The following is a 13811-nucleotide window of genomic DNA, read 5'->3' on the forward strand; positions in this document are numbered from 1 at the left end:
TAACTTTACAACATTACTTACAAATAAAATGGAGAAAAGATTTATCATGTTTAATAAATTTGTTGAAAGAAAAAAATACAGAGGATTTTAATATCATAGAAAAAAGCAACTTTGTAAAAACATATCATTTTATATAACATGCTCACAGGTAAATGGAATAACTGCTGGTTACATAAGGAAATATTATCATTACTAGTTAAGCTACAGGTAAAGAAAGATTACTGGCCAATAGGCATCACAAGGTAATGTGACCATCTGTCAAGGTATGACAAGATGTATATGAAAAACACAACCTAACGTGCAAATAACTAAACATTTCCTCTTAAACTGATGTAGTATGTGCTAGAAAAAGAATGTCTTAGTAAACATAAAATAAAATGTTTAAAAATCTTTAAATAAATACATAAATATAAAATAAAATTTAATAGTTCAAATGGTAGAGTGCATGCTTAGCATGCACAAGGTCCTGGGTTCAATCCCCAGTACCTCCTCAAAAAATAAACAAATAGACCTAATTACCTCCCTCCCAAAAATAAATAGAAAATAAAATAAATCTTAAAAAAAAAAAAAGAATGACTTAGGACTTTCTGACCTGAACAAAACAGAAAGAAATATGGGCATATCAAATCCTTTAGAGTATTTTTCTGTTTCAATAGGAATCACATGATACTGTTCTCTCTTAACCATGTTACCAAATAAGATTCAAAAATTAGCATATAAATCTTCATTTCTGTGAAAATGAAAACTACTATGAGGTCTTTATGAAGCCAGAAAATACTAAAAGTAGAGGCATTTTTTTAGATTTGAGCCATGTCTTTTGTTAGTTGGTAGCTACTGTACTGGGCATCTTTTTCACGGTCTGTTCGTTGATACAGGCTGATCACCAACTACCGGACAAAACTGACCCATTTCAAAACAGGAACACGCACTAGGAAGGCCTTAGGCTTCCTCACTCGGGGGTATTCTTGAAATTCACAAATACAAAGAAAATTATATAGAGTCAAGCGTAAGAAACTCATGGGAGCAAGATACTTACATGTAACATCCTGCCCAAATTTAAATCAAACAAAATTTCCTACAAACTTCCACAGTATTAACTGGATATGGGATTCTTCATTTCACTCTCAAACTGCTCTATATCATTAAAAGGTAAACTACTTTGCTTCATTCTACCTTTGCTCCTATTACACGCTAAACAAACAGCTAATGGATAAAAGAAAATCTGGTATGATTCCAACTTTATAGCATTCTGGAAAGGGCAAAATTATGGAGGCAGTAAAAATATCAATGGTTGCCAGAGGTTAGCAGGTAGGGGGTAGGTAGAAATGAACAGACAGAGCACAGAGGATTTTTAGGACAGTGAAAATGCTCTGTACGATACCATAATGATGGATACATGTCATTAGACATTTATCCAAACCCACAGAATGAACAACACTAAGAGTAAACCCTAATGTAGACTTTGGGTGAAAATGATGTGTTAACGTAGGTTCATCAGTTGTAATAAATATGCCACACTGGTCGGGGCTGTTCATGGGGGGAAGCTATGCATCTGTGGAAATAGAGGGTATGCGGGAAAATCTCTGATATCTTCTGCTCATTTTGCTGTGAAACTAAATCTGCTCTGAAAAAAATAAATCCTTTAAAAAAAAAAAGAATATTTGGTTAACCAGTTAATGATCTATATAAACTGTTCTTCAATCCAATTCCTACTCCTGACCTTTTCTTCTGAAGATTTGAAATTACTTTTGTCGCTAATATTAGTTCTTGTCGCCATTCCTTGAAATTGGCTTTGTTTGACATTATAAAATTCCTTGGAACATACCTAAATGAATCCCATGCTTAAAACTCAGCAATAACACAGTGCTATAACATATATAAGGTATACACCTCAGTCATCCATCCAGTTAAAACTAAATGAACCTATATTCAAATCATGGATGTCAATTCCTTCTTAATACTCTGAGAAACAAAAAGCAGAAGACACAAACAGCTGAGATGAAAACCACTATGTTCTTCTTCGGGTATCTATAACATTATTTATCTGTGTCAGGTTACTTCAGTTAGAGAGTCTAACACCATGATCCTGGACTTGACCTTCAGCACACCAACTGCTTTGACTCTAAACTCAGATCCTTCCCTCATTCACTTGGAAATATGCCATTTATCAAAAGGAGTACCACCGGGGGGAAAAACTCAGTCTTATAAACATTAGAATTCCGAGCACATTTAATATGTACCAAAGAATGTTTAAGGCACTACATGAAATCTATGTAAACATACTTCAATATGCTGACAGTAGCAATACAGAAGTGGGACTTAAAATTATGAGCCACACTTTCATATACTTGTGGCAGGAACTGCTTTCCAGGAAGGTCACATAAATTTGGCACTAAGTCTCAGGTCTTTAAAAACATACTCTTCAAGGAATTCAACCTAAGGAGCTCAATTCAAAGACTTGTCTACAAAGAGAATTAGTAGACTGCTAATATAAAATTTTTGAAAAATGTTAATGTCTAAAATAGGTTAATAGTTAAATAAGTTATGTTAAATTAGTCATTAACAAATCATATTTTCATATTATAAAGCCTCAGTAATAAAGCAGTAATAAAGCAGTGTGATAATGGCACATGAATATAGACAGACAACAATAACACAGTAGAAAATCTTGAAATAAACCAAACTGTATATGACAATCTAGTAAAGGATAAAGGAGTCGTCTTAAATCAGTGTGGGGAAAAAAACGAATTACTCAACAAATGGTGTTAGGACAAGTGGAAAGTCATCTTTCTAAAAATGAAATTGTATCCATATCTCAAACCGTATGCCAGGATGAATTCCAAATGGATCAAAGATTTATATGTAAAAAATGAAAACAAATAAGTACTAGACAAACCACGGGAGAATTCTTTTATAACTTCAGAACAGAAAAAGCCCCTCTAACTATGACATAAAACCAAAAAGCCCTAAAGATTGATACATTCAACTGTATAAAAATAATTTTCTCACAGAGGAAAAGAAAAACAAACAAAAGACAAATGAAAATACTGGCAACTCACAGCAGTCAAAGGGCTCTTAACATACTAAGAGTTTCTACAAATTACTAAGAAAAAGATCCAACAACCCAATAAAAATAGGCAAAAGATATATTCAGTCACAGGAAAGGATATATTTAAATGGCTCTGTAAAATATGCAATCACATTTAATGTAAGAGAGATGAAAAAGCAAAATTAAAACAGCCTTTTTTTTATAGTTCCCTCTGCTATATAGTATAAAATTGTTATTTATCTATTTTATATGTAGTAGTCAGTATCTGCAAATTTCAAACTCCCAATTTATTCCTTCCCACCCTCTTCCCCTTCTCTGTTACTGTAAGTTTCTTTTCTATGAAAACTGAGACTATTTTTTTTACCTTTTAGATTGTCACTTTAAAAAATTCTTGATAATTCTCTATGTATGCAGAAATGTGCACTCTCATACATTGCTGGGGAAATATAAATAGGTACAATTCCTAAGAAGAGCAATTTGGGAATATCTTTCAAAATTACAAAAACGCTATCTTTGATCTAGCAATTCTATGAATTTTTCTTACAGATATACTGACACACGACCACAATGGCTTATATTCAAGATTATTCACTGCACTATTGCTTGTACCAGCAAAACTTGGGGACTGATTAAATAAATTATGATTCATCCAGGCATTATGCAGCCATAAAAAGAATGAGGAACTGCTCTACAAATGGACAGGAAAATATATCCAAGATATATTAATATGTGTATGTGGAGGGGGGATGTGAGGGAGGAATAACAAAAGGTGCAGATCAATTTCTATAATGGGTTATCATTTCTGTAAAAAAGGACAAAAAAGCATATACACAGTAAAAACTATGATGCTGTCAACTCAGATAAAAAGCAATTAACAACTGGCTCCAGACCCCCGAACTCCCAACCAACTTCCTTTGTGGGTTTGTTCCAGTCATTTCATTAATGTTGCAATAAACACGACTCTGCTTTAAACTAAATTTCTTGGATCCTACTCTTTGCAAAGTTTTTAATCTACCTATCTATCTGTTTCTATATGTATGGAATAGGTATGGAAGGAAACATAAGAATTTCGAACATTGATTGATTATGTGGAGGGGACAGTGATGGCCTTCCATGTGGCATGTGAGGGGTAGGGAGGAGGGGTGAGAGAGACCTCATGGCATATCCTTTTATACCTTTTGAATTCTAAAAGAAGGAAATGTATTACCTATTTTTAAATTAAATTTAAAAATAAAAACATTTGAAAATATTTTCAAAAACATAACTAAATAAACTGTTAGAAAAAGGCAGGATATAAAATAGATGTAGTATGATACCAAAATGTACAATCAAGTATACCAGTACACAGGAAAGATTTGGAATAAAACACAATAAAATAGTAAAAGAAGTAGTATTTCTGGGAAGTGGAATTATGGGTGATTTTCATTGTCCTTGGCTTTTCCCGTAATTCAAATTCTGTAAGCATGGATTATATTTATATTTAGGAAATAGTATTAAATTTTTAATGATATGAATCAGATTGGTTGGAAATTAAAGGGAAGGTAGAAAGTTATTAGGTATTATTCAGGGTTCTAAGGATCATAAATGAAACATTCAAATTTCCTTAAAAGATCACTCCAGTCACAGAATAAAGAATTTAGGAAAACAGAGGTGAAAAAGATCTAACCTGATCTCTAGCCTACCTCTTACGGATCAGTAGATTATCCTCCTCCTACTTTCGGGATGTTTTGACCATTTTTGTTTTCTGTTACCTAGGTAATAGTACTTTCAGTATTTCCCTTAAATACTGTGAAACTAACAATCTGCTATTTCTCACTGACCTACAGTTTTGAAAGGCCATCTCCCGAAGGGAAAGCAGTCATATCCAGAAGTTAAAACAGGAGGCTGAGGAATCTATCTGAGGTTAGAAGTTCTAATCCTGACAAACTGTGGAATTTGTCTCCAGTTTTGGGAATAAGCTAAACTTCCTGAGCCAGTTTCCTTAATGAGGAAACTTAAAGGATTATTTTGAAAAATATTTAGGAGTATCAACTTAAAAGTTTCGTTTTAACTTTTCACAATATGCTTCTGGATTTTGTTTCTTTTGCCTATGTTAAAATTTTTCCTCTCTAAATTTTCACTCTCCCAAACACTATCTGCTAGTATTATCAATCTCTTAGACTCAGGAGTGGGGTAGAGGGTACCTCTAGAAAGCCTGCTGAAAATGACACAATGTGAACAGAACATGAGCCATGCTGAAGACAATTTATGGAGGAGTAAGAATGCAATCAGGATCTAAACTATACCCTTATGAGAAAAGTCGTTGCATTAACTAATTAATGTAACCAACACTTGGTAAGGGAAGGTACAATTCAGACTTCTAACATCTGAATTCTGCTGGCAGAGATAAAGAAAAGGGTAACTTCTATGTCACAGTCCAGCAAGTTTTCTCATGCTTTCAAGGACTCAGCTTTTATTTCTTTTGTTTACAATACACCCACTAACACCATTTCTCTGGGCCTCAGGAAAGTCTTTTCTTCCCTACTATTTACGTATCAGGTACTTCTTGATGGCAGCTGTCCCACTAGAAAACCTGCTCCATTAAATCTGTAAAGGGCTCTCTACCAACAGGTCTTGAGAAGCACTTGATAGCCTTTGGGAAGAAAGGTGTTTTTACAAACATCAGAGAGCAGTCATCCCTTTGCCAGGGCCAGGTGAAGCAGTTTCAGTGGTGCCCTCAGCACACTTCAAACTCCTCCTCCTGGTTAACAAGACCAAACACCTCTCCAGCTACTTAAAAGTTATTCCAATAGGGAGGGACAAGGGAGCAGACAGCTGAATTTTTTCTGGATTAACTCAGTCATTAGTTGAATGCTTTTTTGTGGTTCACCTACTTAAAAGGTGATCAAATCACTCTGTGCCACTGAAGAGAGCAACTGCAAAGAACAATTACATAAACCCTCCGCTTCAACTTACCTCATCCTTCTAATAAAACAAAGCATTACAAACCACTGCCCTGCCACCATTTCCTCAGTAATCTCAGTAAAACCTACCCTGTCATGTGAATCCCTTTTCTTTTCCTTAGCAAATCAGAAAAATGTATTTCATTCAATATAATAGGACACAACTGTACATCATTTTTCAAAGTGTATGCACTGAACCTCAGTATCTGAAAATGATAAAGGCAATCCTTATAAACATGCTATTCTCAGGTAAAAGGGGCATTCTAAAACTTATTATTTACGTCAGAGAAGTTGTACATATCCTCAGTTCCATACCTGCAATTCCTAAATCCAAAAAGCTCTGAAAACCCTTTTTTCATAACTTCTCTAGCAGTAAAATCAGATCTGCACAGGCATCCTGCTATTTATAGTCCTACACCATACTCCGTACGAATGTCCATTTAATTGCAGAAATATTAACATGACTGATTCCTGGATGTTGCTCTAGACACCACTAGGGGGTTTATGTCACTATATATATACCATATTTTTAAAATCAAAAGTTTTGAATTCTGAAACACTCTAGTCCAAATGGTTTTGGAAAAGAGATTGTAGATGTATAGTTCCTATCCTTCAAAAATATTTTCATTCTTTGAAATGAAATAGCATAAGCCAACATGGCAGAGGGTTGGAAACTACTAAGATGTTGTAAAGGAAACTGTCCACCATCTGTAACATTAGTGGAACACACAATTTAAATGAAATACACACGTTTTCCTTCAGAGGAAGGAAAAAGGAAGCCATTTGAAATCAACATAATTTAAAATAAACAGTATATGCCTAGACCTTCTTAGAAGTTCTCTCCAATTTCAGTGTAGAAGTGTCTGCTCCTACTGTGTGTAAAATGTATTTGAGATCATGGGAAATTAATGTGCCAACACTCAAAGTCAATGCCCCATCGTAAGTATGGAACTCAAGCTTAAGATTCGAAGAATTTCTAAAATACTAATACTCATTTGTAAAAGTTCTATTAACAGTATTCGAGGAAATTAAAATACTTATGTAACACAAACATGTTTTGGGATATACTGAGCACACATTCACTGAGTTTCTTCTGGCAATCAATTAGCTAGAGCATGTGAAACTTTTAGTCTTGGTCGAGCAATTTCATTTATCAACATATTAACATGAAACAGGAGTCATGGGGTGCATACTTAAGACATGTAAGAATGAGTGACTTGCTAAAAATATTCAAAGTTCATTATGTTAAGAACATTCTGTATAAGATCAATGACTTAGTCACATCTAATCCATACTGGACCAAAATGAAACAACTTCCTGGACTCAAACGGTTGCAACATTTTAAGTAAGCACAGAGACATATTCTGTAAAAATGCAATGAAATGTACCTCATCCTTTGTTTTAATTTGTGAAGCATAAGCAATATTATTTACTATAACCAGGTAAGACTTCTGCCCCCATCAACTCATATCCAGTTCATGAGAAATTCGTACCAAATTCCCACTGCGACATTTCTAGAATTATATGGTATTGGATGCAGTATGATTAATTCCCTTTTTCTTCTGCTTGCTGAAATAGCACCAGCCTTCAGAAATTTTCCAGCAGGTCACTATCAATAAACAATGACCTATACATTAGCTTAATGGTAGGCAATAATGTTGATGTTATTTATTTTATTAACTGAATATTTTAGATTAAGTCCTGCTGATACTATCAAAATTAAAAACAATACAGTTTCTTGGTGGTCACTTCAAAAGCCATCCAAGAGCCCATCTGTGCGGACACTTGCAGACCTGTTGTACTGAAGGGTGCAGAGCTTCAGTGCAGGCACTGCTAGAGGCTGGGATCTTTCATCTCCCCCAAACAGTGTCCTGCACTCACCCGTCCATTCATGGTAAAGTAGTTAATTTTAATGTTCTCATTGTTTACCACAAAGCACAGACAGTGAGGCTGGCTTCACCGCTCCCGTTTCCTTTTGCTGGGCTGCTGAGCTTTTTCAGCCAATTGACTTCTCTTTGAGGCTATAAATATCTGAAAAATGTTCTGCATTTGATGCTCTTGGATTCTGCATCCATATTTAGCTGTTTGTGGCATGCCTTTGTTTAAGCGACTCTACCACCCATACAGTCAGTCAGGTTGAGATCTGGATAGTCAAAGGACAGACAGATCAACATTCAACAGTTACTAAAAGCAAGGTATTAATCTGCTGGACACGGTGACAATGAAAGGAGTGGCAAGATAGGAATACAGAGATAAACAAGACACGCAGGCTCCCTGGTGTCAAAAATGTTATAGTCTTAATGGGCATGCACGCAACTTATAATAATACTGAAATAAAACAAATGAGACATTTTACAACTAAAAGGAAATGAAGGACAGCACAGCATAACTGTTTTCTCTTAGCTATGTCTCAGAGATATGCATTCGTTTGTGTTCTAAATATAGTCTACCTATTATAAAGCTCTGAGTATATTCCAAAAAAGTTTTCCAGTCACGACAATACAAAAACTCTGGATATAGGTATTATCCACCAAGGAGCCGATCTGTCAGCAGCAAACTCAGAACAGTGCCCATTCTTCATATTTTGTAAGGCAAACTAATAAGATACTGTTTCTAAAAGCTTCTGTTAAGCTATTTGGGGGTAGGAGGGTAGTTCTGTTCTTGTTGCGGTCTGCATACTGATGAGCTCGACCTGAGATCCCCATCCAGACCTTCCCATCTTGTGAAAACATTCCAAACAAATATACATCTGCCCTCAACATTCCTTCCTTCAAAACTCAGTTCACTGACCTTTTGATAACAGTGCCCCTCATAATCCCGACAGTCACGATTTAAATGCATTAAAGGCTTGCTGGATCCCGGAGCCCAAGAGTCAGGCTGGAACTGGGAGGCCAAGTTGGAGGTCAAAATAATAGGGCAGGCCATGGAATTAGACAACTCTAAAGCTAAAATGTACCACAGATACCAATTACTCCAGATTCCACATTTTATGTAGAAACCTAGACCCAGGGACTTAAAATTACTTACCCAAAGTTAGACAACAATTTGTGGCAAAGTCAGAATGAAAACCCAGGTTCTCAACCCCCAGCTGCAAACTCAAGACTAGTTTCTGGATTTCTTTAAAGAAAAAAAAAAATTAGACTACATTCATCAAAGGCTCTTTCAATTGTGTAAAAGACCCATGATGTTCCAAAACAATCAGGATTTTGAACACACAAAACAAACAAACAAAAAAACCAAAATGAACCAATGTTTTCCAAATTGATTTTCTACATTCTGTTATTTTTACTTCAAAGCTTTTCAAAGAATCATACAATAGGCAACTTAAAAACTAGCTAAGGACACAGAAAAGCCAAGAGTCATTCAAATAGTTCTGGAATATTTACATCAAACTAAAGACAATAAAGTAGTATCCAGGATGAGCTGCCTCGGAGGAAGGAAAGTAGCAGTACTGAACAGTAAATAAAAACAACTTCTGGTTCATTGATAGAGAAGACAAAAAAGTTACAAGGCAGTGGAAAGTCTACAAATTGGCTCTGAAATGTACACTACGTAGTGTGCGTGAGAGAGACTATATATATGGATATGTATATACATGTATATATTTAAGAATACACACACACACACAAACACACACACACTCTCACAAACCTAGCCATAGGAAGGGACTACAAAAACAAGCACATTGTTTTATGGATTGCATGCAAAGAACACAGTTAACACTAGGTCTAGAAAACCCAGACAGAATAGTTTCGGACACTGAAATATTGAGTTATCATATACATATATTCTTGCAGTAACAAGGCCCTATCTCTAACTTCATACAAAAAATAATATGCCAAATAAGTGCATAAGGGTAAGAAGAGAGAACAGGAAAAAGTTGTAACCACAATGTATCCCAATTCAAGCTCATATTCCGATTCTCATCAACCTTTGCTATAAATTATCTGCTAAGTGGCATTAGCAGGTGGGTGGAAAATCAGGCACTAAAGTTTTTAATCTGCTGAGAATGAACTGGGTTACCTTTTATCATCTCCCACTTTTTTGCTTTAATTCTTTCAGTTAATTAAAATAACATCAACCAACATTCATAAACATCCAGCAAAATACAAAGTGCTATACACATAAATCCTTAAGAATTGGTTATAAAAATAGCTGGATGTCTAGAACTGCAAGAACCATTAAATGATTATTTAATCCAATACACTCATTTTACAGACGAGGAATCAGGGATCAAAAAAGCGACCTGATCTGCTCCAAATCACATAGATATTTGGTGGCAGAACTAAGACAAAAACTCAGATCCCTGGACTCTTAGTTCTATGATCTTTCTGATAGTGATGGGCTTAAATTTTGAAATCTCCAGGACAACAACTTCGAAGTCATGGTCACTCTCAAATGGTAAACATATACTGTGTTCAGAAGAATGGAAAAAAAACAAACATATAAGGTACTTGATCACTACAGGCTTAAATGCACATGTCTGCAGGATAACAACTTAACATCGTGTTTGACCCCAGGTGCTTCAAATCTGCCATCTTATACTCGGCCACATTACTAATGTCTTTTGCATTCCTGTAAGTTAAGTGATAAACACCTTGACGTTTCAATATTTTGGAAGTCACAGCTCAGTCCTGAATGCCAGGCTATAAATCCGTGGGCTATGAGTTTTCAAAACCAGCATGGTTTTAATGCTGCCACAAGCCTCACCCTAATAGAATCTCATCATTCAGTTTTAATTAAAGAGGTGGTTGCTAGGAATGCAGAAAGGGAAAGTTTTAGTGTGTTCATCACTTTTTAACTTGCTGAGTAGCAACCCAGTCACTTTACAAAGAGCATCAGAAACAATAGTGCAATCTGAAACAATCCACACCCCTTGGACTAAGTGCTTGCCTTTGGAGAGTGAGGTTCAGAAAGAGGTTATAGAATTAGATTGTTCTCACCAAACAAATACTTCTGATTTTTACTTTATTACCTTATCCTCTGCTAAGCTTTTTCATAATACCTTGGTTTCCAGCCTTGCCTCACTCAAGAGAAAGAAATGAAATCTCATTCACTTGATTTCACGGTGTGTTCTTGAAGGTCGGCTGACACTTACCCTCGAAGTAACCACCTGAGAATTTCCTGCATAGCCCAACCCCACCTTAAACTTACTGCAGGTACCCGAAAAGGTCCCAAAACCATACTCAGTCACATCTCTCTACCCAAGTACCATTCTGGAGAAACTTGTCAGAAACGCACCCCGAACAAAAAAATAGATGTGGGAAACGGACCCAGGATGGATGGAGACTGAGAACGGGACTGAGACCAGGAAAGGAATTTCAGCCTAAGCAAAGAAAGATAAGAAACACCAGCCTCTAAGACGGCCTTTAGTCCTTACCGTACACTCGGACCCAGCTCTGCTGCTGGCACACGGACTCCAGAAGGATCCGATCCAACATGCCACCGGCCACGGCCCCACTGACTGGGACAACCGCGTCCAGTTCCTCCGGGGGGAGCGGCGAGTCGGACTCCAGTCCCGGGAACATCTCCGGCCAGGACAGCGCCTCCGCGGCTCCTCCGGACGACAGGGAGAGCTCCATGGTGCCCCGGAGGGACAAGGCGGCGGCGGCGGGGCGGGCGCGCGACTCCGCGCCCTGCCTGCGGGAAGGGGAGGAGGAGAGCGCAGCAGCGGGGGCAAGGACCCGCGCGGCAGCCGGCGCGGACGCGGCTCACCTCCTTCCCCGCCGCCCACTGCCCGCCGCTCGGGCGCTGCAGCCCACCTGCAGCCGGCGGGCGGGACCCAGGCCGGGAGGCGGATCCAGCGTGGCCCCGGGCGGGGGTGGGTCCGGGCTCAGGTGTGGGTCCCTCCCGGGAGGGGACGGAGAAGAACCCGGGAGGGGCGGCTCGCTCGCCGGCCCCCTCGGTGCCGCCTTCCTTTGCCCCCGCCGGCGTCCCCTGCGGTCCGAAAGGGCCGGGGCCGGGGATGGAGTGGGGCCGGGCACGGCTGGGCTGGGGGCGTCGCCGCTCGGGGCCGCCCCCTTTGACCGGCTCCCGCCGCCGCCGCCGCCTCAGGGGCTCCGAGTGTCCGCTCTCTTAGCTTGGGTGGGCTGGTGGCCCCAGGTTCTGGCCCGCCTGTCCTCAGCACCCAGTCCAGGAATGAGCCGACCCGCCCCCCTAACTCTGAGGCCACGGCTCCGCCACAGCTCCGGCTCCGGCTCCGGCTCCGCCGCGGATCCCACAAGCCCGGCAGCCGCGGCGGTGGCGGCGGCAGGCGGCATCCCAGGGTGATAGGCCGGAGCAATCGAGGGCCGACAGCCCAGCCGCGTGTGCAATCGAGTAACGAAGCGGAGGAGGAACTGCCGCCGAAGGCAGGAAAAATCGGACACCGAGTTATTCATCCGGCCAGTCCCGCCTACTTTCCAAATACGCTTTCCCAGACCGCCCTGCAGTGCGTTTCCCGGTCTCCCGGTCTGCCGAACTGCTGCTGGAAGTGGAGCCGGCCGGCGTGGGGAGGCGGGGAGGGAAAGGCATGCGGGAAATTTAAAAAGAAAGGAAAAGAACTTCCCTTTCCCCTCCTCCCACCCTTTCCTTTTGTGTATGCATTTGTGTCTTTACTTATTTGGACCAGTATTTCTTTCCTGTTGGACGAAGAAATTGGAGAGGCTGCTTTATTTTACAGTCACCCTGGGGGAAACGCCTCCTTCCTTCCCAGAGAGAGGAGTTGGCAGCGGGATCTGGGATTGTGGGATATGTGTGGGATCCGCGCTCTGTGCCCTGTCTGCGCTGAAGCTGGACTTGTCATCGGTTTAGAATAGCAAGTTTAGGAAGTGTGGTGTGGATGGATGGACGGGCTTTGCAAGGACATGAAATGCTCAAAAACCCAGTATTAATCAAATATGTTTCTGTCTCTTTTTTTTTTTCTTTTTTTGTCTTTGATCTTGGCGCAATATGTTGGCTTTTTTTCCAAAGCCTCTAATGATGTCACTTGCGTATTATTTTTGGTCTTTTTGTAGACTCGCTCCCTTGACCTTGGGTTTAATTTTATGCCCACTAGTTAAGATTTAAGAAATTGCTGGAAAAGTAATAATAAAATCGAAAAGTATCAACTTAAAGTGTCTTCCACTTAGTAGGTCTCCAAGAATGTTTCTTGATCACCGCGGCATACAACAAAGCAAGAATTCCATAAGTTTACGTTGCTTTTTTTTTTCAACATCTTTGGGTGGGGAGGGTTGTTTAGTATCCCCACACCACCCCCCATTTCTCCCTACTTGGCACGAAGAGACTGGTCGAAATGGGTTTTGTGATTTTGTGGTATCCTGGTATATTGTTTGGGCTTATCAAGAGCTATGGGGACACATTTTGTAATTTTCTCCAAACTCTTACTTAGAGTAATAGTATTTCAAAGCAGGAGGTAACCTTAGCGATGATCTCATCCTGCCTCTTGTTAAACAGGTGAGAAAACTGAGGAACAACCGTGTCACCTGGCAAAACAACCACCAATACAGTTAGGTCTGCAGTGTCTCAATGATATTGGCTACTTCAGCTTTGTTCCCTCAAGAACTTTTTGTGATTAAGCTTGCTGATGTGTGGCTTGGTGATATATTGGAGTGATCATGTCCAGTTCTAGAACCCTGATTTCTTGCTGTCTGACTCCATAGTCAGACTTCCAAGTCTAAATCCTCGTACCCTTCAGTGTTTGAGTGGACAAAGGGAAGTGTTGAAGCTGGAGGTTTAGAGCCCTGCATTGAACAGAGATAGAGCATTTTTATTTACACTATATTACTGTTGAAGTCATGGTAACAGAAGTCAAAGAGCAAGGGAGTTATGGGCAGCAGATG

At 39.4% G+C, this 13811-nt stretch overlaps 1 protein-coding gene across 2 annotated transcripts in view; it reads right to left on the reverse strand.

Annotated features, from left to right (window-relative positions):
* RASAL2 (RAS protein activator like 2) overlaps positions 1 to 11921 on the reverse strand; it is a 297751-nt gene extending 285830 nt beyond the window's left edge. For both annotated transcript variants that reach the window (XM_031688793.2, XM_031688792.2), the window contains exon 1: positions 11372 to 11921. In XM_031688793.2, the coding sequence (XP_031544653.1) occupies positions 11372 to 11573 (202 nt within the window). In that variant the 5' untranslated portion in view covers positions 11574 to 11921. The remainder of the gene's footprint in view (positions 1 to 11371) is intronic.
* Positions 11922 to 13811: the final 1890 nt, after the last annotated feature.

Source organism: Vicugna pacos, chromosome 21 (genome assembly GCF_048564905.1).
Source record: "Vicugna pacos chromosome 21, VicPac4, whole genome shotgun sequence".
NCBI lineage: Eukaryota > Metazoa > Chordata > Mammalia > Artiodactyla > Camelidae > Vicugna > Vicugna pacos.